At 39.5% G+C, this 27,947-nt stretch overlaps 1 protein-coding gene across 5 annotated transcripts in view; it reads right to left on the reverse strand.

Moving 5' to 3' along the window:
• Positions 1-27,947, reverse strand: part of CFAP95 (cilia and flagella associated protein 95) — a 110,277-nt gene that overhangs the window by 40,612 nt on the left and 41,718 nt on the right. For 4 of the 5 annotated variants that reach the window (XM_070375782.1, XM_070375781.1, XM_005897471.2 and 1 more), the window contains exons 3-4: positions 27,107-27,225; positions 26,470-26,538 (exon numbers count right to left, since the gene is read on the reverse strand). In XM_070375782.1, the coding sequence (XP_070231883.1) occupies positions 26,470-26,538; positions 27,107-27,198 (161 nt within the window). In that variant the 5' untranslated portion in view covers positions 27,199-27,225. Of the gene's footprint in view, positions 1-24,900; positions 25,017-26,469; positions 26,539-27,106; positions 27,226-27,947 lie in introns of all 5 variants that reach the window. The other variant, XM_070375780.1, reaches the window with a different exon arrangement.

Below are 27,947 nucleotides of genomic sequence, written 5' to 3' on the forward strand. Positions count from 1 at the left end.
GCCACAGGTATACCTGTGTTCCCCATCCTGAACCCTCCTCCCTCCTCCCTCCCCATACCCTCCCTCTGGGTCGTCCCAGTGCACCAGCCCCAAGCATCCAGTATCGTGCATCGAACCTGGACTGGTGACTCGTTTCATACATGAGTATAAAGAAATCCTTGCATATATATTGAAGGAGACATATGTACATGTATACAGATATTCAATGAAGCCTTATTTGCAATAATAAAAACTTGAAAACTATCTAATGGGTCCATCAACAGGGTGGATATATTGGATAACTAGATAAATCATTTTTCAAAAAAATTGTAGAGCAAATTTGATTAAAAATATTAACTTACATTGTAACCAGATAATGAGTTGATGAGTGTTTGAAAGTATTTTATTTGGAAATATTCCATCTTAAAAAGTTTAAGTGTGAATAGATGACTATAAATAAACTTATTCTCCTACTTTATTCTCACCTGATGTTATGACTCAAATATGATTATCATTCAAATATCAAAGTTTGCTTTGGGCAGGTCGACCTTGAAAGCTAGCATTGGGCATCTCTCAACTCACTTAAAGCAGGCAGAAACCCATTCCCCGAGTTCAGGCCCTTTTCAGTTTAGTTCAGTCACTCAATTGTGTCCAACTGTTTGTGAGCCCATGGACTGCAGCACTCCAGGCTTCCTTGTCAATCACCAAACCCTGGAGCCTGCTCAAACTCATGTCCACTGGGTCAGTGAAGCCATTCAACCATCTCATCCTCTGTCATCCCCTTTTCCTCCTGCCTTCAATCTTTCCCAGCATCAGGGTTTTTTTCAGTGAGTCAGTTCTTCATATCAGGTAGCCAAAGTATTGGAGTTTCAGCTTCAGCATCAGTCCTTCCAATGAATATTCAAGACTGATATCCTTTAAGATGGACTGGTTGGATCTCCTTGCAGTCCAAGGGACTCTCAAGAGTCTTCTCCAACACCACAGTTCAAAAGCATCAGTTCTTTGGTGCTCAGCTTTCTTTATAGTCCAACTCTCATATCCATACATGACTACTAGAAAAACCATAGCTTTGACTAGATAGACCTTTGTTGGCAAAGTAATGTCTCTGCTTTTGAATATGCTGTCAATGTTGGTCATAGCTTTTCTTCCAAGGAGTAAGTGTCTTTTAATTTCATGGCTGCAGTCACCATCTGCAGTGAATGGCTGCAGTCACCATCTGCAGTGATCTTGGAGCCCAAGAAAACAAAGTCAGTCACTGTTTCCATTGTTTCCCCATCTATTTGCCATGAAGTGATGGGACTGGATACCATAATCTTAGTTTCCTGAACGTTGAATTTTAAGCAAACTTTTTCACTCTCCTCTTTTGCTTTCATTAAGAGGGTCTTTAGTTCTTCATTTTTTGCCATAAGGGTGGTGTCATCTGCATATCTGAGGTTATTGATATTTCTCCCGGCAATCTTGATTCCAGCTCGTGCTTCATCCAGCCCAGCGTTTCTCATGATGTACTCTGCATATAAGTTAAATAAGCAGGGTGACAATGTACGGCCCTGACATACACCTTTTGTAATTTGGAACCAGTCCGTCGTTCCATGTCCAGTTCTAACTGTTGCTTTTTGACCTGCATACAGATTTCTCAGGAAGCAGGTTAGGCAGTCTGGTATTCCTAGCTCTTGAAGAACTGTCCTCAGTTTGTTGTAATCTATACACTCAAAGCAGAGAAGGCGATGGCACCCTACTCCAGTACTCTTGCCTGGAAAATCCCATGGATGGAGGAGCCTGGTAGGCTGCAGTCCATGGGGTCGCTAAGAGTTGGACATGACTGAGCGACTTCACTTTCACTTTCCACTTTCATGCATTGGAGAAGGAAATGGGAACCCACTCCAGTGTTCTTGCCTGGAGAATCCCAGGGACGGGGGAGCCTGGTGGGCTGCCGTCTATGGGGTCGCACAGAGTCGGACACGACTGAAGTGACTTAGCAGTAACAGCATACACTCAAAGGCTGTAGTGTAGTCAATAAAGCAAAGTAGATGTTTTTCTGGAACTCTCTTGCTTTTTCGATGATCCAATGGATGTTGGCAATATGATCTCTGGTTCCTCTGCCTTTTCTAAAACCAGCTTGAACATCTGGAAGTTCATGATTCACTACTGTTGAAACCTTGCTTGGAGAATTTTGAGCATTACTTTGCTAACGTATGAGATGAGTGCAATTGTGCAGTAGTTTGAACATTCTTTGGCATTGGAATGAAAACTGACCTTTTCCAGTCCTGTGGCCACTGCTGAGTTTTCCAAATTTGCTAGCATATTGAGTGCACCACTTACACAGCATCATATTTTAGGATTTGAAATAGCTCAACTGGAATTCCATTACCTCCACTAGCTTTGTTCCTGGTGATGCTTTCTAAGGTCCATTTGACTTCGTATTCCAGGATGTCTGGCTCTAGGTGAGCAATCACACCATTGTGATTATCTGGGTCATGAAGATCAGGCCCTTTTCCCTTTCTTTATTATCACCTCCAGGCATAGAGCCTGATACAAGGTAGACACTGAAAAGTATTTACTAAATGAATAAAGCAATAAAATAAATTAAAACATAAAGAAATATAGAGAATTCAATTCAATGAGAATTCTAAGTAAACAGAGGTAGAAGATTAACTGAAAAGGCAATGATATAGCTAGACAACATGGAAACTTTTACAGTACTGAATAATGACTTTCAGTCAGTTATGGCTACTTATAAACTCTTAGTGATTCTCCTTTTCTTTTCTATAAATCTGAAGAAGAGAGTAACAGTCTTTAAGTGATGTATTTAATCGAATTATCATTTGAGAATAAAAATATGAAAGACCAACATGAATCTTCCTCTTAGATATCAGCTTAAAGCTGTACCCAAATAAAGAACATAAGGAAGGAAAGAAAAAGTCCATAGAAGAGAAATGGCCTTCAGAGAAATTCGGGAAAGCAAAAGGAGAGAGAGGGAAAGGAAGCATTGGTTCTTGGCATATTCTGGGGAAGGGGTATTCTGGCTCATGAGTAGAACAGAGCTGGAGTATATCAATGTCAGGGCTCCAGTCCAACTTATGGCAGACAACTTTTACTTTAATTCATGTCTGGAGTCACAGGAGCAAGCCTATGCTATGCCTCCTCTACCACTCCATCACTATCCATAGATGAGAGGTCCAAACATCAGACTCCAGCTCATGTCTGTCAGAGCTCTCCCCTGAAATATCTTAAGAAACACTAATGGGAAAGGGTCACTCTCCTGTGATGAGAATCACGGGCTATAATGTCCCTATTCTAAGAGGGAGCAAATGAAGCCAACAGGAAGAGAATCCTGGAGGTTTTCTAGTCCTGATTTCAGCAGTCTCTGAAACTCAACCCTTCAGTGCACTTTCCCAGAGTTCCGTGAGGTACTTGAGTGCTGTTTTCAATGAACTCCCTTTTGGGCCCAAGGTAATTTTAATTGTGCCTTCTCTTACGTACAGCCAAAGGGTCCTATTACAATCAGGCATTCAAAGTCTGAGGCCATTGATCACTGTAATCATATAGCTAATCCCCTTCACTCTGATTCCAAACAGACTGGCAACCTTCTGACTAGAGTTTGGCTTTTTATACAGCTTTTTTTTTTTTTTTTTTAATGAGAGAGAATGCTTTTATTAGTCTGACATGACTGGAATGCTTGAAGATTTTATTTCTCATTATAAATTAACTAATTAGAATTCTGGCTTTTCTTGTAAGTTTAATGTGCACAACTCAATTTCCATGAGTCAGATAAATTCTGAAGCACAGAAAAAATTGTCTTTCTGGGAATGTAAAACTGAAGACCAGATGCTGGTAAATTCACCAAGATATGCCATGCTGAAAGGACACTTGGAAATTCACTAGCTGGCTTTAATCCAGCACCACCCACAGTTTGCCACTCATGCCCTCTTCAACCTTTAACAGTTGTAAGGTAGAGAACAACTAAAAGTGTTTTGTAAGATGAGAAAGGAAAAGGAGTCTGTTATGACAGTTACCATTAAAGCCATGTATCATTTAAAACACCAACACCAAGTAACATCAGTGGTAACATGTATGACTCTATAAGATGATGCACCAAAACCTAAGATGAGATGATGTACCATGGAATCACAGCTTCTTAAGTCTGGAAGAATTTTAAAGGTTAACCGCTTCTTTTCTTTTTTATCAAGAAGAGGGGCAGATTTTTTCTCACCCCGCTTCCCAACAGCCAGAAAAGTGACATGCGACATCTATTCAACTAATCAGATGGTCCCACCTAAGAACCTAAGTTACCAACTCAATTAACGAATTAATTTGGAATTAATCCAATCACTGACAGCAGTAGAAGCAGCATCCATTTTTAGAACGAGTATAGCCACAGAGGGCCTTGAATTCTACTTGACACTGTGTGATACAAGGGAAGGGAAATCTTATAGTCACTCTGGGAAATCTGTCTCACTCTGGACAAGCAACCATCATTTTAAAAAATCTCCTATCAAGCTAAAATGGATATCCCTGTCATTTCCTTCTCCTATTTACTGAGGAAGCTGTGAAGACAAATCTGATAGTTCTTCCACAACTGCTGAATGCCAAGACTATTTTTCAGAAACCAACCTTGAAAAAACTAGTGAGTAAGAGATGGGGAAGAAAGAAAAAGTGGAGGATAATTTGAATCTGCTTTTACTCCTGATCCAACCCAAGCTGTGGTTTAGTTCCGTAGCAGCTTAGAAGCAGTATTCCCCTCTCATGAAGAACACAGAACTGAACCCCAAAATTCTAATCTCCGCTTTTACAAGCAAGTAGTCATGGGGATTTTGGCAAGCAACTTAAGCCTTCTGCATCTTAATTTCCTTTATTAGTATCTGATCCATATGTATTTACAGAATGGATGGATTAATAAGGAATTGGAGTTCTTTATTACCTCTGTGCTTTGATTTATTCATCTATACAATTAATAAAATGTCTATCCAAATGGCCTTGTAATGATGTGGGGAGCAAAAGGATAGAGAATCATGCATACTTTGAAGGATATGGAGTGCTCTTATCCATTTAAGCATGAAAGACACATGAAAGACACATACTAGAAGGGTTAAGAACAACAGACCCTGCAGTCAGATAGGCCAGACATGAAGTTAAAACCCAGCCCTGGTGCTTATTAAGTAAGGACCAGAGGAAATCCTGGAAAGTTACTTTACCTCTCTGAGCCCCTTTGTAATGGAGATAGATAGTAGCAACAGCCATCTCAAAGAATGAGAATTAAATGAAATAAGCCCTTAGCTCAGTGCCAGAGTATGTGCTCATTAACACTAAAAGAAAAAAAATACTGTAATGATACTAAGTAAACAGAAGAACATGATTTACTTTTCATTTTAATTGGATTATTCAAACTGCTTAATGGAGAACAGATTGAAAGGGACAAGACTGGAAGCAGAGGAACTAGTTAAGATATTTGTATTAGCAACGGTCTGGGTCACTGACTCTTCTCATCCCAGTCTCAAATATCCACTTGCTATCTAATATTTGCTTTTCTTCCCATCTTCACTGCCTCAATGAATGGCCCCATTAAGCCCTTGTTGGGTAAGCCAGAAGCTGGTATTCAACTTTGAATCTTCTCTACCTTCATAACTAAGTTGCTAACTTAGTCGTGTCCAACTCTTTGCGGCCCCCATGGACTGTAGCCCACCAGGCTCCTCCAGGCTCCTCCGTCCATGGGATTCTCCAGGCAAGAATACTGGAGTGGGTTGCCATTCATAACTAACCAATCATCAAGTAAATGTTTATTACTCTCTTTTAAGATGTCTAAAATCTGAGCCCTTCTTTCCCTCCATGCCACCATCACTAAAGTTCAGGCCTTTATTGTGTCTTGCCTTGATTAGTTCAGCAGTCTTTTGACTGTAGTCTCAGGTACCTACCAATCTGTTTTCTGCTTTCTGAACACAAATCTGATCTTTCCTACCCCACAGGTGCATACTTTTCACTCCTGCCTGCATGATAAAGACCATATTCCTTAACATAGCTTTCAGGCCTTGCTTGCTTCATCCCCAGCATCTCTCTCCAACTTTGGCTGTCAACAGATCAACTGTGTACTCTGAGCCAGGCATGTTCATCATACGTCCCATGTCTGTATGGCCAATATTCTCAGCCTGGGCTGCCCTTCTCTCCTGTTGGTCTCAGTTCAGTTCAGTGACTCAGTTGTGTCCAACTCTTTGCGACCCCATGGACTGAAGCATGCCAGGCCTCCTTGTCCACCACCAACTGCCAGAGTATACCCAAACTCATGTCCATTGAGTCGGTGATGCCATCCAGCCATCTCATCCTCTGTCGTCCCCTTCTCCTCCTGACCCCAATCTTTCCCAGCATCAGGGTCTTTTCAAATGAGTCAGCTCTTCGCATCAGGTGGTCAAAGTATTGGAGTTTCAGCTTTAACATCAGTCCTTCCAATGAACACCCAGGACTGATCTCCTTTAGAATGCACTGGTTGGATCTCCTTGCTGTCCAAGGGACTCTCAGGAGTCTTCTCCAACACCACAGTTCAAAAGCATCAATTCTTCAGTGCTCAGCTTTCTTTATAGTCCAACTCTTACATCCAGACATGACTACTGGAAAAACCACAGCCCTGACTAGATGGACCTTTGTGGACAAAGTAATACCTCTGCTTTTTAATATGCTGTCTAGGTTGGTCATAAATTTCCTTCCAAGGAGTAAGTGTCTTTTAATTTCATGGCTGCAATCACCATCTGCAGTGATTGTGGAGCCCCCCAAAATAGTCAGCCACTGTTTCCACTGTTTCCCTACCTATCTGCCATGAAGTGATGGGACCAGATGCCATGATCTTAGTTTTCTGAATGTTGAGCTTTAAGCCAACTTTTTCACTCTCCTCTTTCACTTTCATCAAGAGGCTTTTTAGTTCCTCTTCACTTTCTGCCATAAGGGTAGTGTCATCTGCATATTTGAGGTTATTGATATTTCTACCAGCAATCTTGATTCCAGCTTGTGCTTCCTCCAGCCCAGCATTTCTCACAATGTACTCTGCATAGAAGTTAAATAAGCAGGCTGACAATATACAGCCTTGACATACTCCTTTTCCTATTTGGAACCAGTCTGTTGTTCCATGTCCAGTTCTAACTGTTGCTTCCTGATCTGCATACAGGTTTCTCAAGAGGCAGGTCAGGTGGTCTGGTATTCCAGTCTCCTTCAGTATTTTCCACAGTTTATTGTGATCCACACAGTCAAAGGTTTTGGCATAATCAATAAAGCAGAAATAGATGTTTTTCTGAAACTCTCTTGCTTTTTCAATGATCCAGCAGATGTTGGCAATTTGATCTCTGGTTCCTCTGCCTATTCTAAATCCAGCTTGAAAATTTGGAAGTTCATGGTTCACATATTGCTGAAGCCTGGCTTGGAGAATTTTGAGCATTACTTTATTAGTGTGTGAGATGAGTGCTCCTGTTGGTCTAGCTAATTCCAACTCCTATTTCATGATTGAACTCAAGTTTCACTATGTTCACCCTAGCATGTTGTAGGGTATAGAGTGGCTTTAGTTCAGTTCAGTCACTCAGTTGTTTCCGACTCTTTGCGAACCCATGGATTGCAGCATGCCAGGCTTCCCTGTCCATCAATCAACTCCTAGAGTTTGCTCAACCTCATGCCCATTGAGTCGGTGATGTTATCCAACCATCTCCACCTATGTCATCCCCTTCTCCTCCTGCCTTCAATCTTTTCCAGCATCAGGGGCTTTACCAATGAGTCAATTTTTCGCATCAGGTAGCCAGAGTATTGGTACTTCAGCTTCAGCATCAGTCCTTCCAATGAATATTCAGGGTTGATTTCCTTTAAGACTGACTTGTTTGATCTCCTTGCAGTCCAAGGGATTCTCAAGAGTCTTCTCCAACACCACAGTTCAAAAGTATAAATTCTTTGGCGCTCAGCTTTCTTTATAGTCCAACTCTCACATCCATACATGACTACTGGAAAAACCATAGACTATACAGATCTCGGTCAGCAAAGTAATGTCTCTGCTTTTTAATGTGCTGTCTAGGTTGGTCATAGCTTTTCTTCCAAGGAGCAAGTGTCTTTTAATTTCATGGCTGCAGTCACCATCTGCAGTGATTTTGGAGCCCAGGAAAATATAGTCTGTTGCTGTTTCTATTGTTTCCCCACAATAATTGCCATGAAATGATGGGACTGGATGCCATGATCTTCACTTTTTGAATGTTGAGTTTTAAGCCAGCTTTTTCACTCTTCTCTTTCATTTTCATCAAGAGGCTCTTCAAATCCTCTTCACTTTTTGCTATAAGGGTGGTGTCATCTGTATATCTGAGGTATTTCTGATATATTTCTCCTGGCAATCTTCATTCCAGCTTGTGCTTCATCCAGCCCAGCATTTCACATGATGTACTCTGCATATAAGTTAAATAAGCAGTGTGGACAATATACAGCCTTGATGTATTCCTTTCCCCATTTTGAACCAGTCTATTGTTCCATGTCCAATTGATTGGCTTATTCAACCCCTATTCCAACTTCCCTTGTCTTTCTCTACTTTGAAGACTGTTGTAGCCAAGGGTGGCCATGTCACAATTTATCAATTGATATAATCACAATAGATATAAAATGAAGATCCTCTTCATTTTCCAAAATCTTCCTTTCTAGAACAGATTGCTGTTGGGAGACATAGTAACTATCTTGAGACTATGAGGATGAAAGCTACCTAGCAAAACTGGTAGAGAAGAAAGACAAAAAGACCCTGTATCCTTGATGGCATTGTTTAGGTGCCACATCAGTCTTGAACTTCCTTATATTTCATGCCAAATGACCAAATTTATTAATTATTTAAGTTGCTTCTAGTTAGGTTTTCTGTCACTTTCAGCAAAGTATATCTCCTACTAATACACAAGAAATGACTAGTTATTTTTCTGTTGTTTATGTTGAAAGAATAAACTCAGATATATGGAACAAATAAAATTTGTTTAGGCCTAATAATTTTTGGAAGCTATTTGAAAGCAATATATTGTTCTTACATGTTAGGGTAATAAGTTAACTATGTAAGCAGTAAATATGGGATCAAATTAAATATGGATAGTAGCAAAGATTTCTGTAATTCTGGAAAGTTCATATTCTTGTGAAATCACCTCTGTGGCTCACAGATGCATTGTATAGTACTATCCACTGGGACCCGCTGAAGACTTACTTTAAGTAATTATAAATAATGATAAATTTATGACAACTACATAAACTTCCAATATTATAAAGATTAATACAGGCTCATCATTAATGGGCATGAGATAAAAGGAAACAGGATTGAAATACAAATTATACAATATTGACATTTTGAAAATCTTTACCACTCATTTGTTTTATTAGCTCATCAGTCTCAAAGGTTTGAACTGCTTGTATGCCTTATGGATTAGCTATGACAAAACTATACCTATAGGCCAAATAATGGTAGGAGTAGCCATATAATCATGGTAGTTAGAGGCATGACGGTTGTTTTCAATTACCTATTGCTGTGGCTTAAATGTTCCTGGCTTAAAATAACAATATGCTATTATCTCTGATTATTATGCGGGATGATGGGCTCCACTGGGTGGTTTTTCTGCCCCATGTGATGTCAGTGAGAGCTAAAGTCATTAGGTATCTGACTACACTAAATAGCTCACTCACATGGCTGGCAGCTGGTTTTGTCTGTTGTCTGGGAAGCTCAACTGGAGCTGTCAAATACAGTGCCTTTGTTCTCTTCCATGTGTCTTGGTTACTTACAGCATGTCAGCTAGAGTCCAAGAATCAGAAAGCAGCAACTACCAGTCCCTTTAAAGTCTGCACTCAGAAGTCTTAGGATATCAGTTTTGCTACATTCTACTGATCAAAGGCAGTCATAAGGCCAGACAAGAGAGATAACCTCTGCCTCTTGATGGGAGCATGCATATACAGAGAGAGAAGGAACTGCTGGAAGCCACCTCTGGAGACTTGTGACCACACTTTCACCAGTACTTCCTTCAAGAGCTTAGTGCTCAAGGCTAAATGTAGCAATTATCATCTCTGAGTTAGCAAAGGAAAGTGATATTCAGAGTCCTAGTTGATCTATCATTCAGAGAAGCAGCTCAGTAGAGTAGCTAAGACCATGAACTTTGATGTAAGACCTTCTCAGTTCAAATTCTGGCTCATTATTACTTACCAGCTTGAACATGTTACTCAACTTCTCCATACCTATTATTTTCCCCCTTTCATAGAATGTGGATGATGATGGAATCAACTCATAGTGAGTAAATAAGTCGGTACATATGAAACCCTTAAAATGGTGCCTGGTATGTAATAAACATCATATAAATATTTGCTATTAGTAGTGTTACTCTTAAGCTATAAGTAATTTAAACTCAATGAAGAGGAAAAAAAGAAAAATACCACCACAGGTAAAAAGAATATAATCAAACTCTTTCCCCACACCTCTGTTCAGTTGCATTTACAGACATGCTCCACTAGCAGCAAGATGCTCTCTATAATTTGTTACCTGGAACACCAGAGGGCACTTTGCCCAAAACTCCAATTACTATACTAGAGTGCGTTCTGATTGGCCTGGCCTGGGTCATATGCCCAGGTGTTTGTGGGTTTGTGATGAGGTGAGAGTGGAGAAGAGAATCATCCCATTGATCATACAATCTAATTGGATTGCACTGAATGGGAGAGAGAATGTTATCCAAAAGAACGCTGGACACAGAAACAAAAGGTCCTACAACAAATAAGAAGAATCAACAAAAAGATATATACCTGCACATTCATAGCAACACTATTCGAAACAACCTAAATGTCCATCAAGAAGGTGTGGTACACGTATACAATGGAACATTGCTGCTGCTAAGTCGCTTCAGTCGTGTCCGACTCTGTGCGATACCATAGACGGCAGCCCAACAGGCTCCCCTGTCCCTGGGATTCTCCAGGCAAGAACACTGGAGTGGGATGCCATTTCCTTCTCCAATGCATGAAAGTGAAAAGTGAAAGTGAAGCCGTTCAGTCGTGTCCGACTCTTAGTGACCCCATGGGCTACAGGCTACCAGGCGCCTTCATCCATGGGATTTTCCAGGCAGAAGTACTGGAGTGGGGTGCCATTGCCTTCTCCACAATGGAACATTACTCAGCCATAAAAAATAAAGAAAAAATGCCATTTGCAGGAACATGAATGGACACAGAGATTATCATACTAAGTGAAGTAACTCAGAAAGAGAGAAATACCGGGTTGGCCAAAAAGTTTGTCGGATTTTTCCACAAGATGGTATGGAAAAACTAGAACAAACTTTTTAGCCAACTCAATACTATATATCACTTACAATTGGAGTCTAAAATATCACACAGTGAACTTTATATTTACAAAACAGAAACAGACTCACAGACATAGAGAAACAGATTTGTGGTTTGCTAAGAGAGAAGGATGGATTTGGAGTTTGGGATTAGCAGATGCAGACTGTTATGTATAGAATGGATTAAATGACAAAGTCTTAATGTAGTATAGCACAGGGAACTATATTCAATAATGAAAAAGAATATGAAAAAGAACATATGTGTGTATAACAGTTCAGTTCAGTCGCTCAGTCGTGTCCGACTCTTTGCGACCCCATGAATCACAGCATGCCAGGCCTCCCTGTCCATCACCAACTCCTGGAGTTCACTCAGACTCACGTCCATTGAATCAGTGATGCCATCCAGCCATCTCATCCTCTGTCGTCCCCTTCTCCTCCTGCCCTCAATCTTTCCCAGCGTGAGAGTCTTTTCAAATGAGTCAGCTCTTCGCATGAGGTGGCCAAAGTCCTGGAGTTTCAGCTTTAGCATCATTCCTTCCAATGAACACCCAGGACTGATCTCCTTTAGAATGGACTGGCTGGATCTCCTTGCAGTCCAAAGGACTCTCAAGTCTTCTCCAACACCACAGTTCAAAAGCATCAATTCTTCGGCGTTCAGCCTTCTTCACAGTCCAACTCTCACATCCATACATGACCACAGGAAAAACCATAGCCTTGACTAGACGAACCTTTGTTGGCAAAGTAATGTCTCTGCTTTTGAATATGCTATCTAGGTTGGTCATAACTTTCCTTCCAAGGAGTAAGCGTCTTTTAATTTCATGGCTGCAGTCACCATCTGCTGTGATTTTGGAGCCCCCAAAAAATAAAGTCTGATGCTGTGTCCACTGTTTCTCCATCTATTTCCAATGAAGTGATGGGACCGGATGCCACGATCTTCGTTTTCTGAATGTTGAGCTTTAAGCCAACTTTTTCACTCTCCTCTTTCACTTTCATCAAGAGGCTTTTTAGTTCCTCTTCACTTTCTGCCATAAGGGTGGTATCATCTGCATATCTGAGGTTATTGATATTTCTCCTGGCAATCTTGATTCCACCTTGTGTTTCTACCAGCCCAGCGTTTCTCATGATGTACTCTGCATAGAAGTTAAATAAGCAGGGTGACAATATACAGCCTTGACGTACTCCTTTTCCTATTTGGAACCAGTCTGTTGTTCCATGTCCAGTTCTAACTGTTGCTTCCTGACCTGCATACAAATTTCTCAAGAGGCAGGTCAGGTGGTCTGGTATTCCCATCTCTTTCAGAATTTTCCACAGTTTATTGTTATCCACACAGTCAAAGGCTTTGGCATAGTCAATAAAGCAGAAATAGATGTTTTTCTGGAACTCTCTTGCTTTTTCCATGATCCAGTGGATGTTGCCAATTTGATCTCTGGTTCCTCTGCCTTTTCTAAAACCAGCTTGAACATCTGGAAGTTCACGGTTCACGTATTGCTGAAGCCTGGCTTGGAGAATTTTGAGCATTACTTTACTAGCATGTGAGATGAGTGCACACACATCTGAATATATATATATATATATATATGAATCACTTTGCTCTACTGTAAAAATTAACATAACATTATGAGTCAACTATATTTTGGTAAAATAATTTTTTAACAAAAGAAAGGAAGTCAAGAATTGAATTCAGATGATTGTTGACAAATTCAGAATTTGTTGATTCTTCTTATTTGTTGTAGGACCTTTTGTTTCTGTGTCCAGCGTTCTTCTTTTGGATAACATTCTCTCTCCCATTCAGTGCAATCCAATTAGATTGTATGATGAATGGGATGATTCTCTTCTCCACTCTCACCTCCTGACAAACCCCAAACACCTGGGCATATGACCCAGGCCAGGCCTATCAGAATGCACTCTAGTATAGTAATCGAAGTTTTGGGCAAAGTGCCCTCTGGTGTTCCAGGTAACAATGCTAACAAACATAAAAGGGGAAATCAACAGTAACACAATAATAGCAAGGGACTTTATCACCCCACTTTTGCCAATGAATAGATCATCCACACAGGAAATTAATAAGGAAACACAAGCCTTAAACCAGATGGCTTAACTGATATCTTCAGGACATTCCATTCTAAAACAGCAGAATATGCTTTTTCTCAAGTGCACATGAGACATTCTCCAAATCACATTAGTTGTTGTTGAGTCACTCAGCATGTCTGACTCTTTGCGACCCCATGAACTGCAGCACACCAGGCCTCCCTGTCCCTTACCATCTCCTGGAGTTTGCCCAAATTCATGTCCATTGAGTTAATGATGCCATCGAATCATCTCATCCTCTATTGCCCTCTTCTCCTCCTGCCCTCAGTCCTTCCCAGCATCGAGGTCTTTTCCAATTTTGGCTCCTCGCATCAGGTGGCCAAAGTATTGGAGCGTCAGTTTCAGCAACAGTCCTTCCAATGAATATTCAGGGTTGATTTCCTTTAGGATTGACTGGTTTGATCTCCTTGCTGTCCAAGAGACTCTCAAGAGTCTTCTCAAACATAATTGGAAGGCATCAATTCTTTGGTGCTCAGCCTTCTTTATGATCCAACTCTCACATCCGTACATGAATAATGGAAAACCCATCATTTTGACTATACGGACCTTTGTTGGCAAAATGATATCTGCTTTTTAATACACTATCTAGATTTGTCATAGCTTTCCTTCCGAGGAGCAAGAGCCTTTTAATTTCATGGCTGAAGTCACTGTCCACAGTGATTTGGAGCCCAAGGAAAAAAGTCTATAACTGTTTCCATTTTTTTCTCCATCTATTTGCCATGAAGTGATGGGACCAGATACCATGATCTTCATTTTTTGAATGTTGAGTTTTAAGCCAGCTTTTTCACTCTCCTCTTTCACCTTCATCAAGAGGCTCTTTACTTGGGTCACAAATCAAGCCTCAGTAAATTTAAGAAAATTAAACTCATATCAAGCACACTTTCTAACCACAACTCTCTGTGCTTGCTGCTGTGGTTAGTCCCTCGGTTGTGTCTTGACTATTTGCAACTCTTTGGACTGTAGCATGTCAGGTTCCTCTGTCTATGGGATTTTTCAGGGAAGAATACTAGAGTGGTGTGCCATTTTCCTTCTCCAGGAGATCTTCCTGACCCAGGGATCAAACCTGTGTCTCCTGAATTTCAGGCAGATTCTTTACCCTCTGAGTCATTGGGGAATGAGACTAGATATCAATTACAGGAAAAAAAAAATCAGTTAAAAAAAAAACAAACACATGAAGGCTGAACAGCACATTTCTAAATAACCGAGATGTCATATCAAAAAAAGAAATTTAAAAATACCTAGAAACAAAAGACAATGAAAACACAATGACCCAAAACCCATGTGTGCATGCCAGGTCCCTTCAATCATGTGTGATTCTTTGTGACCCTACGGACTGTAGCTTGCCAAGCTCCTCTGTCCATGGGATTCTCCAGGCAAGGATACTAGAGTGGCTTGCCATTTCCTCCTCTGGGGGATCTTCTCGACCCAGGAATTGAACGTGCACCACTGAGGAAACCCATATCTTTTTGTAGATGACTTCTATGTAAGTTCTCCAAAAGTTTTCAGTATATATCACTGATCTTCCTAAAACCTATGGGATACAGCAAAAGCAGTTCTAAGAAGTAAGTTTATAACAATAGAAGCCTACCTCAAGAAATGAGATATATATAAATGGAATATTTGTTGTTTTTGTTCAGTCATTAAGTTGTGTCCAATTCTTTGCAACCCCATAGACTGCAGCATGCCAGGCCTTCCTGTCCCTCATCATCTCCTGGAGTTTACCCAAGTTCATGTCCACTGAATCAGTGATGCTACCCAACCATCTCACCTCTACCACCCACTTCTCCTTTTGCCTTCAACATTTTCCAGAATCAGGGTCTTTTCTAATGAGTCTTTTCCAGGCTTTTCGCATCAGGTGGCCAAAGTATTAGAGCTTCAGCTTCAGCAACATTCCTTCCAATGACTAATCAGGGTTGATCTCCCTTAGAATTGACTTGTTTCATCTCCTTGCTGTCCAAGGGGCTCTCAAGAGTCTTCTCCAGCACCACAGTTCAAAAGCATCAATTCTTTGTGGTCCAGCTCTCACATCTGTACATGACTACTTGAAAAAGCATAGCTTTGACTATATGGACCTTTGTCAGCAAAGTGGCCTCTGCTTTTTAATACTCTGTCTAGGTTTGTCATAGCCTTCCTTCCAAGAAGCAAGAGTCTTTGAATTTCATGGCTGCAGGCAATATCCGTAGTGATTTTGGAGACCAGGAAGTGAAAATCTATGACTGTTTCCAGTTTTTTCCCTTCTATTTGCCATAAAGTGATGCAACCAGATGCCATGATCTTAGTGTTTTGAATATTGAGTTTTAAGCCAACTTTTTCACTCTCCTCCTTCACCCTCATCAAGAGGCTGTTCAGTTCCTCTTCGCTTTCTGCCATTAGAGTGGTATCATATATATATATTTCTCCCAGCAATCTTGATTCCAGCTTGTAACTCATCTATCACAGCATTTCACATAATGTACTCTGCATATATGTTAAATAAATAGGGTGACAATATGCAACCTTGTTGTACTCCTTTCCCAATTTTGAATCAGTCAGTTGTTCCATGTAAGGTTCTAACTTGCTTCCTGACCAGCATACAGGTTTCTTAGAAGACAGGTAAGATCGTCTAGTATTTCCATCTCTTTCAGAATTTTCCAGTTTATTGTGATCCACACAGTCAAAGGCTCTCACATAGTGAATGAAAAAGGTATAGATGTTTTTTTCTGTAATTTGCTTGCTTTCTCTATGAGCCAGTGAATGTTGGCAATTTGCTCTCTAGTTCTCTGCATTTTCTAAATCCAGCTTGTACATCTGGAAGTTCTTGGTTCACGTACTGCTGAAGCCTAGCTTGAAGGATTCTGAGTATAACCACTAGCATAGGAAGTGGGTGCTGTTGTCCAGTAGTTTGAACATTCTTTAGCACTTTCCTTCTTTGGAACTGGGATGAAAACACTGACATTTTCCAGTCCTGTGGCCACTGCTGGGTTTTTCAAACTTGCTGACATACTGAGTGCAACACTTTAACATCATCATCTTTTAGTATTTTAAATAGCTCAGCTGGAATTCCATCACCTCCACTAGCATCATTGGTAATAAGGCTTTCTGAGGTCACTTGACTTCACCCTCCAGGATATCTGTCTCTATGTGAGTGACCACACCACTGTGGTTATCCAGACCATCAAGACACAGAATATTACTGTTTGTTATCCCTGGAAAGCAAAAGTAGGAAGTCAAGAAACACCTGGAGTAACAGGCAAATTTGGACTTGGAGTACAGAATGAAGCAGGGAAAAGGCTAATAGAGTTTTGCCAAGAGAATGCACTGGCCATAGCAAACACCCTCTTCCAACAACACAAGAGAAGACTCTACACATGGACATCACCAGATGGTCAACACCGAAATCAGATTGTTTATATTCTTTGTAGCCAAAGATGGGGAAGCTCTATACAGTCAGCAAAAACAAGACCAGGAGCTGACTGTGGCTCAGATCATGAACACCTTATTGCCAAATTCAGACTTAAATTGAAGAAAGTAGGGAAAACCACTAGACTATTCAGGTATTTGACCTAAATTCAGATTTGACCTAAATCAAATCCCTTATGATTATACAGTGGAAGTGAGAAATAGATTTAAGGGACTATATCTGATAGACAGAGTGCCTGATGAACTATGGACAAAGGTAAGGAGAGGGTGGGACAAATTGAGAGAGTAACATTGAAACATATACATTACCATATACAAAGTAGATAGCCAATGGGAAGTTGCCGTGTAACATAGGGAGCTCAGCTCTGTGCTCTGTGACAACACAGAGTGCTGGAATGGGGTGGAAGGTGGGAGGAAGGTTCAGAAGGGAGGGTACATATATACACTTACGGCTGATTCACATTGTTGTATGGCAGAAAGCAACACAACACTGTAAGCAATTATCCTCCAATTTAAAATAATTTTTTTAATTTAGAAGATAAAAGAATTTAATTCAGATCTGTCTCCCTCTCATTCCATAATCATTTCACCACACAACTCTCCTCTCTACATTTTCTTTGTTGTTATCCTCATCACCATCACCATCTGGCAATTTTAAACTTTTTTTCTTGTAGAGAAATGTTCAACAACTTGGTGGTATTTTACCAAGAGACAAGCCATAATCCAAGTGCCAGAGTAGGAAAAGAAAGTAAATAGACATTTCTCCAAAGAAGACATATAGATGGCTCACAAACACATGAAAAGATGCTCAACATCACTCATTATCAGAGAAATGCAAATCAAAACCACTATGAGGTACCATTTCATGCCAGTCAGAATGGCTGTGATCCAAAAGTCTACAAGCAATAAATGCTGGAGAGGGTGTGGAGAAAAGGGAACCGTCTTACACTGTTGGTGGGAATGCAAACTAGTACAGCCACTATGGAGAACAGTGTGGAGATTCCTTAAAAAACTGGAAATAAAACTACCTTATGATCCAGCAATCCCACTACTGGGCATACACACTGAGGAAACCAGAAGGGAAAGAGACACGTGTACCCCAATGTTCATCGCAGCACTGTTTATAATAGCCAGGACATGGAAGCAACCTAGATGTCCATCAGCAGATGAATGGATAAGAAAGCTGTGGTACATATAAACAATGGAGTATTACTCAGCCATTGAAAAGAATACATTTGAATCAGTTCTAATGAGGTGGATGAAACTGGAGCCTATTATACAGAGTGAAGTAAGCCAGAAAGAAAAACACCAATACAGTATACTAACGCATATATATGGAATTTAGAAAGATGGTAACAATAACCCGGTGTACGAGACAGCAAAAGAGACACTGATGTATAGAACAGTCTTATGGACTCTGTTGGAGAGGGAGGGGTGGGAAGATTTGGGAGAATGGCACTGAAGCATGTATAATATCATGTATGAAACGAGTTGCCAGTCCAGGTTCGATGCACGATACTGGATGCTTGGGGCTGGTGCACCGGGACGGCCCAGAGGGATGGTATGGGGAGGGAGGAGGGAGGAAGGTTCAGGATGGGGAACACATGTATACCTGTGGCGGATTCATTTCGATATTTGGCAAAACTAACACAATACTGTAAAGTTTAAAAAATAAAATAAAATTAAAAAAAAAAAAAGAAAGTAAATGCCTTACACTTTGAGGTGGAAAAAAGACCCTCTTGCTCTTCATATTCAATCCCTTCCCTCTGAAGAGTGCCAAAGGTTTTACAGATGTTAAATGCCCCAGTGAGAAGAGTGAACTGGAAGTTTAAACTGTGGCCTAAGCTTGCTACTACTACTGTGAGGTAATCACTGCACACATAAGGGTAAGTGCTGTATGGCAATAACGAAAGCTTAACTGAACTACTTTTTGGCCTCATTTAACTTGTCCATTTATGCAGCTACAGATGCCTTTCTCCTTTAGAAACAAAATTTTAGAGCAGGAAAGGACTTTACAGATCATTTGGTTCAATCCTTTCATTTTCCAAATGGAAACAACTGGAGCCCAGAGACGGTTATTAGCCACCACAAGGTCACATAGTAGGTTTAACTCATGTCTGAAAGTAGAATCCATGTCTCCTATTTTCCTATACCACGCCCTTTCTTAAAAACTACACTATGGAGAAAAAGCTACCCAGTGATCTAAAACACTACTGATTTCTTTCTTCTCCAGTCAGGTGGATCACATAAATGTTTGGACAATTCTGGAAACAAGACACATTTATCATAAAATTTCAACAATAAACACTAATCACTACCACCAGAAGGCAATGAAATTTGGCAAAAATGACAGGACACATTAGTTAGAGCTGACCTTGTAAGAGACCTACCTTGCTTCTTCTCCACCCTCTAGTAGTTGATTAATACTTCTGGGCTGCCCTCAAACTAACCCAGAAGCCCGTGGATCTGCTTTTCACCCAGCAAATATGCTATGTTAGAATTGGCTTTTTCCTATTAAAAAAAAAAAAACTTCTCCTGTGAACCATTACCCCAGGACCATATATGGTTATGTACCTATATTTAAATAAGGGCTTCTGAGAAATAAGATCTTAAAATTATATTTATACCACATCTCTAAAAATTGGATTTGCTTTATATAGTTTTTGTGGTTGTTTGTTCTGTCAATTTGGTTTCTGCTTTTTTGTTTGTTTAATGGTCACAGACACAGTCAAGACATTATACTGCACATGAAAAACCTTATTTCTTATAATAAATCAGCTACAACTGTCTGGTTCTGTGGACAAATCATAAAATGATTTTGTATTAGATAATAGATATCCAGGAGCCTTCTGACAGTGAGTTTTTCATCCCTCATAAAAAGTACTTTCAAATTAAGTGAAAGCTCCTTGAGGAGTCTTAAGAACCAGGTAGAAGGGCAAAGAAAGTAACTTATTACAGCTTCATGTTTCTATCCACTTTTCCTATGTGCCTTAAAAGAAATGTGCCTCATTATTTTTCTAGACCTTTAGTCTCTCTATCCATATAGTAAAAGTAATGTATGTTAGAGACCCCTAAACATGCAACTGTATCCATTTGAGACCATAAGAGCACTGTTGACATCTTTGAGCCTTCTTGACTCTCACCCCTTCCATCACTGGCCAATGCCAACCTTGGTTATTCACTATGGAAATGCAATCAACTCTCTAGAGAAGCAATAACTCTAGTTCTGGACAAGCTCACTCCAGCCTCAAGGCATATCAATCTCATTTTTAAAGTGTAAGTCATCAATATCACTTTTGGTCTCAACCTGACCATTCTATATATTGCAGTTGTCAAAAACATATCTCCATCTGGATGTGTGGAAGGAATTATTCACCAAGCCCTTTTCTCTAGTTAAGGTCAGGAGTGATAAATCCAGTGATGTCAAACATTCTGGTTGTTCTGATTTTCAAAATGTTCCACTGAGATGTTTGCTGCCAGTTTAAGGAAGAGAGGTGTTGTGTCTTCTTCACATTGGCTCAAAATAAAGTAGGTGGGCTACTGCTTTTGAGTTGCAAGAAAAGAAACAGACTGTCAAATGCTATCACAACATAATGAATGTTATCTAAAATTAAGATAAATGCATCTAACTAATGTCTCCTTAATAACAAAGCTATATCTGTATTCTGATTTTTTACCATCAAGATAACCTGAAGTTTAAATTTACATTATGATTATAGCTTTTATTTTATAAGTTAAAGGCACATTATTTTGGTCCATTGAGCAAACTCATTTTTATTCATTGCCTTTTAAAGTTGACATTTAACTTCTACAGCTGTACAGTTGGCAAGAAGCAAAAGAATATTTAATATTCAAGAGAGCAGATTCTACAACACCAGAGCATTCTATTGTATAGAATGCCCTATAATTAGTGTACATTAACTGAAAGAAAGAATTACATATGGAATTAGTGGAGGATGGTTGAAGGTACTAATGTATTCATTTCCTTGCTAATACTTGTGAATCAAATCAAACAAACAAGTAATTCTAGTAATTCAAACTAATAAGAGCTGATTTTCTAAAAGACCATGTCTTTTAATGTATTTACCAAACTAACATTGAGAACTTAAGTTCTTCAGGACTTAAAATTGTAAAATCAAGTAAAATAGGAATTAGTTATACCCCTTTTCCAGTATAATTTGCTGTTCAACATCAGAAATAGTTTGTTCATTTGAGAAATTAATTATATCTACAGTAGGTCAGGCTCTTTATTAGGACTGGGGAGAGCTGCAACAGCCTTTGCTTCAGAGCACTGAATTCAGTAAGAAAGACAAATAATGTAAGTAACAGCAACCTAACTAGATAGGGATAAAAGAAGTACATGGTACTATGAACACCCACAAGAGACCTACCATGGGGGCTGGGAGTGGCAGTAGGAAGGGAAGGTCCTTCAGAAGAGGTGAAATTTCAGATGAGACTGAATGACTTCAAGGTTAAGACTGAATGTGCACATTGAATCTTGCTTCCTCAAAAAGCTTCACTAAAATCAAATTAAAGAGATTTTAAAAATAAAAATAAACCCACAAGAACAAGGAGAACAGAAAAAGTAACACAAGAAATGAACTTTCAAAGCTCAAGAGAAGATGGACAAGTGGTCTCTGACTTAGCAGAAAGCTGAACAAATCCTAAACCAGCAAAGGAAGATTGGGGCAGAACTTTTTGAGAAGCACATAAACTCCAGGCAGGATCCTCCTCCACACCCCATTACTGAGTAACTGCCCCTCCCTTACTCCCTTACTTCAGGAGGAAGCTAGAAATTTATTCACTTGAAAGGGTAAAAGAGAAAGTCCTTGACCAACAACATAGTTCAGCGACCATACACAGTGAAGGATTAACATGGATGTCCAAGCCAATTGCCTTGTTTACTCCAACACCACAGGTACTAGCCCACATGGGCAATTTGGGGAACTTCCTCTGGGGAATGTGACCAGCTTATAAGGAAAGACTAAAATACTGACACCAGGGCTTCTACAAAAAAAAAGACATGCATAGATCCTTCCAGTGAAGCTCCAAATAAATAAGCCTCACACACAGGCTCTGAGCCGCATCTCTTAATTATGAGCAGGAATGCTTAGTTGCTCAGTCATGTCCAACTCTTTGCAACATCATGGACTGTAGCCCACCAGGCTCCTCTGTCCATGGGGATTCTCCAGGCAAGAATACTGGAGTGGGTTACCATGCTCTCCTCCAGGGGATCTTCCCAACTCAGGAATCAAACCCAGGTCTCCCACATTGCACGAGCATTCTTTACCAGGTGAACCACCGGGGAAACCCATGAGCAGAGAACCAAGAAGTAATTACCAAACATCTAAGGAAAGCTTCTAGTATGGAAGATAGACACCAAATAAACAAAAGGCAAACTAATAAAAAGCATCTTGGAGGAAATAGATACTATGCATGGTAAAAATTTAGTAAAACTATTACTAACATCGCCAAATAGATATTTCAGTCATGAAACAAACAGAATTCTATAAAAACCAAAGATTCAGAAAACAAAAAGAGAACTCAATAGTAGGGTTGAAGACACAGAGGGTAAACTAGACAGTAAAGATAAATATGAGAGAGAAGACAAGAAAATTAGAAGACCAGGCCAGGCAAACCAACATCTAAATAAAGTATATCCAAAAGTGAGAACAGAGAAAATGGAAGATATAAATCATCAGTGAAATAAATGAAGAATATTTTCCTGAACTGAAAGATAGGAGTTTCTTGACCAAAAGCGTTTGCTGAGTGGCTGGACCAGCAGATCTGCTTAGCATTTAACATATATGCACGAATTACTGTTCTGTTTCACATGTATTAACTTACTTAGTCATCACAACAACTCTATAACTCTATCCCCATTTTACAGATGAAGAAACCAAGGTACAAAATGATTAAGCAACTATTAATAGCCCAAGTTCACATAGCTAGTAAGTGGCAGAGCCAGGATTTGAAAGTAGGTAATGTAGCCCTGAAGTTCACTATACAATACTACCATGAAGGAAGGGGCAGCACTGTGAAATTTCAGAAAACACTTTAGACAGTTCCATTTGATTTTTTAAATCAGGAGTATGTACTATATTGATAGTGTATGCAGAGCCGAGCAATTGACTAAGAACCTGAGGGACATTGCATGCAGACTTCTGTTCCTACCTCCAAACACAACAGCCTTCTGTCCAGTTGTCTGTCCTACAAATTCCAATTACATCAGAAGCTCTAAATTCCTATTCCCCACCCCCAGCTCAACAATAACACTGCTCTACTCTTGGGTTCACCTCTGCACTGTAGCCAGGAAAAGTGACCTCAGTAAGTGAGTGATCCTCAGTTCTCATCTTCAGGAGCACAGAACCCCACTGGTTGCTATTCAATCCTGACAACAGTTGCATAACATATTAATATTTTGCCCAGTTCTATCATTATTCATGTCAGGACAGTAAGTCTGAAATTAGTCCTTGTATACCTGAAAGTATCTTTATTTGACTCTCACATTTAAATAATTATGGGCTCAAAATTCTTTTCCTTCAATACTTTAATATGCTCTTGCATCCAGTGTTGCTGTTTGGAAACTACTGTCAATCTGATTTTTATTATTTTGCCTTATATTTGCAACCATTTTCTTTATTTCCCTAAGTAATTAAGCTTTCTATTTCTGTTCCATTAGTTTTGAACTCCTGTTACATTTGTTCCATCAGGTCTATTTCATCTGGTAGAAGTTGTCTATGTCTTTTCATTCTTCATGATGCTTTTGTTCTTTAAATGTGTCATGATATTTTTAAGACCAGGAATTCAGCTGTATTATTAATAAGATGATCAGTTGCCTCTGCTTTTGATGACTCTATACATGGTCCACTGAAAAGGGAGGCTCAGCTGGTGTATTCACTGTGAGTATAAGAGATATGAGTTGAATGCCTCTGCTGTACTTCTCTGGGCTTAACTGCACTTATTTTCCCTGGCATTTCTTTCTCCTCAAGATATACTTTCCAGTTCCTCTATATCCGAGAATATTTTCCCTACTTGGAGTTGTAGGAGACAACTCAGGGTCAGCTTACAGCACTTTCCACTACCACCCTACACACACTCTGCAAAATAGGTTAGCTCTAAAGCCAGACAGTTCTCAAAGGAAGCACAAACAACTAAATTGCCAGTGATGATATATACACTCATATCTTCATAATACACGATCCAACACTTAGAATTTTTTCATGCTTATGCTGCTGCTGCTAAGTCACTTCAGTAGTGTCCGACTCTGTGCGACCCCGTAGACGGCAGCCCACCAGGCTCCCCCGTCCCTGGGATTCTCCAGGCAAGAACACTGGCGTTGGTTGCCATTTCCTTCTCCAATGCATGAAAGTGAAAAGTGAAAGTGAAGTCGCTCAGTCGCTCAGTCGTGTCTGACTCTTAGTGACCCCATGGACTGCAGCCTCCCAGGCTCCTCCATCCATGGATTTTCCAGGCAAGAGTACTGGAGTGGGGTGCCATTGCCTTCTCCATTTCATGCTTATAGTTACCTATATTTCATCACTTATATATATGCATATATATATAATTATAGCAATTATGAAAGTTTGTCTTCTTTACAAAGATGAGTAGAAAAGAAATATTTTTTCTGTAGTGACAAACCATGTTGTCTCCAAAAGCAATTTCTTTTATTAGTTAAAAAAAATAGTAGTTTCTTCCTATACAGTCACTTCTCACTAGTCACAGTAATGTTCTGCAAAGTCATTGTGAACACTGAATTAGAAAATCTTGAATGTATTAGGAGAAATACAGGGTTAGGTTCCTTCAAGCTCTGGTTACAACATTTTCATCAGAAAATCAATACATATTTTGGTTTCATGTGTGTTTCTGTTTAAAGACGTTCTATTCAATATATAGTTTATGCATTAACTTTGAGTATGGCCAGCAGCACTTGTAACTCATGCCTGAAGGAAATTCATCTATTATCTGCATAAATCATATCACAGCCTTCTTGCCCTTAGGAACAATAAATAACATTTCAGCACTACACTTAGAAACCATTTCAAACAGCAAAATCACTAAAAAATCACCAAAAAAATGCAAAAAATACAGGATTGTGAAAAGGACACTTGCATACACTCTGAAAACTGAAACAAGAAGGTAGTCTCACCTTTTTTCACCTCAGCTGGGAATGTGTGCTTTGGTTGGCTCAAATATTTTGCCACCATTAATTTTGCCACCATTTTGCCACCATTAATGTCTTTAATGATCTGCCTTTTGAGAAATCTGTATGCGTGTCAAGAAGCAACAGTTAGAACTGGACATGGAACAACAAACTGGTTCCAAATAGGAAAAGGAGTACGTCAAGGCTGTATATTGTCACCCTGCTTATTTAACTTATATGCAGAGTACATCATGAGAAATGCTGGGCTGGAAGAAGCACAAGCTGGAATCAAGATTGCTGGGAGAAATATCAATAACCTCAGATATGCAGATGACACCACCCTTATGGCAGAAGGTGAAGAGGAACTACAAAGTCTCTTGATGAAAGTGAAAGTGGAGAGTGAAAAAGTTGGCTTAAAGCTCAACATTCAGAAAACGAAGATCATGGCATCCGGTCCCATCACTTCATGGGAAATAGATGGGGAAACAGTGGAAACAGTGTCAGACTTTATTTTTAGGGGCTCCAAAATCACTGCAGATGGTGACTGCAGCCATGAAATTAAAGTCACTTACTCCTTGGAAGGAAAGTTATGACCAACCTAGATAGCATATTGAAAAGCACAGACATTACTTTGCCAACAAAGGTCCATCTAGTCAAGGCTATGGTTTTTCCAGTGGTCATGTATGGATGTGAGAGTTGGACTGTGAAGAAAGCTGAGTGCCAAAGAATTGATGCTTTTGAACTGTGGTGTTGGAGAAGACTCTTGAGAGTCCCTTGGACTGCTAGGAGATCCAACCAGTCCATTCTGAAGGAGATCAGCCCTGGGATTTCTTTGGAAGCAATGATGCTAAAGCTGAAACTCCAGGACTTTGGCCACCTCATGCAAAGAGTTGACTCACTGGAAAAGACTCTGATGCTGGAGGGATTGGGGGCAGGAGGAGAAGGGGACGACAGACGATGAGATGGCTGGATGGCATCACTGATTCGATGGACGTGAGTCTGAGTGAACTCCGGGAGTTGGTGATGGACAGGGAGGCCTGGTGTGCTGCGATTCATGGGGTTGCAAAGAGTCGGACACGACTGAGCGACTGAACTGAACTGAACTGAATGTCTTTATGCATATGCATTATTGTCTGCAACAGCACCCTTAGTATTGACTTGGGGGTTACAAATCAGTTTTAGCAGTAAGAGAATTTACAAACATAGAATCTACAAATATTGAGTATTGACTACTGTATTATTGTTATTATTGCTTGCATATTGATGGGAAAAGCTTGTTAAAGGAAAGAAGTCTCATGCTAATTTTTGTGTATACACATGCACACAAACACATATATCACTGTTCATATTTTTTAAATGATAATCTACTTTTCTTCTAACAGTCTGATGGTGTTCATAAATTGGAAAAAAACAAACACCATTTTTTTTTAAGAAAGGAAAGTAACCTGTAAGATACCACATAAAGGGCAGTTTGTTGACTTTGGTTCACCACTAATTCCTTCACCCCTGCAATTAAACCTTCTGAATCATTAAGAAACATTTTGTGCAATCTGCAGCAGTTTAGGGACTACGAACATTTTGCTCCAATCTGGTGAGCGTCTAGTAAAGAGAGCTCCAAAACCTGTGGCAGGCAATCCAGTGTCCCTGGAAACAAGATAACAATTTTTAGAAAACACGTTAAACTGACATTTACAAACTTTCAAAGCCATACAAAACTAATTTGGGAGCTGAATTTTTATAATAAATTTTTAAAGGATTTCCATATTTGCAAGTTTAATGCACTTTGCAAAATATTAATAAAATGTCTCAACAAGTAAATGGAAAATTTCAGCATTCTGTCCAATAACTACAATACAAGAGGAAGTCTATGTCATGCATTTCCACAGAAAGGCACTAACTTTTAGCAATAAATTGTAGAGATGGGGTTCAAACCTAGGTTGTCAGAAGCATGACCAGAAAAAAACACGTAAAGGGAAAAAGACACTTTAATTGGACCTATAATGCACAGAGCTGACTGGAAAACAACCAAGGGAAAGGGAATTCCAGACAGAGGAAGCAGCATGAACAGAAAGCATGGCAGCTTGAGATGTGGTGTCCGTGCTTGCTGTAGTCCAATAATGTGTAGCTGGGTCTAACCTACCTCCTTCACTGCTTATTTATTAGCCCTTTCCTGTAGATGTCTGTTCCAAGCAAAGGGCTATATTAAGCATACCTTTCAATAATTCCAGAGTTCATAGTTTCCTCATTCAATAAAGCCTTGCTCTTTATTTTGGCCAGTTTTGTGTTTAAACAAACCTGTGCCATTTTTTCACGTGTTTCTGATATCCAAACCTGGAAAAAATAAAAAATTACATATAAAGAAAATAAATAGTTAAAAATTCTCACTTACTAAAATATATTTCTGCTGAAGTACATTCTGATTTTAATTGTTGACTCTATTCATATTAAAAAATAAATGTCCCATAGCAGTCAATGATTTCATCATAAATATATGAAAATGGCAATTTCTTACTATGTTTTGTTGGAACAAAAATCAGATTGGTTGTTTCCATGAAATAGAAAGTACTTCATTCAACTAAATACTAACTCTTATTTGCTTTCTATTTCCTTCTCAAGGTAGTATATTTTAACTTCCCTAAGTAAGAAAACGTAGCAATCACTTTGTAAATCACACATGACTTTAGATACCACCATTATCGTTGTTATCCATTCTCTATCACAGAAGATAATTCAATGAACTATCAAACAATTATTACTATGAGAAAAACCTGATAATTATAAGATATACTCAAGTCAATTGCAGAAGCATCATGGGTAATGTCTAGAGGACCTTAGGAATAAAAATGTATGCTGAGGATTCAATATTTTTCCCATACAATACTCTAGAAGATCACAAATATGGAGGTTCACAGCAGAGATTCAGAACTCATTACCACCAAGAGAATCAATTACTTGCTACAAACCTGAAGACAAGCTTCCCTAAGATATCCAATGAAGCCTCAGATCATATCAATTCCACTAGATTTTGTTTTTAAAAAAAAAAGAGAAAGAGA

Source organism: Bos mutus, chromosome 8 (assembly GCF_027580195.1).
Source record: "Bos mutus isolate GX-2022 chromosome 8, NWIPB_WYAK_1.1, whole genome shotgun sequence".
Lineage (NCBI taxonomy): Eukaryota > Metazoa > Chordata > Mammalia > Artiodactyla > Bovidae > Bos > Bos mutus.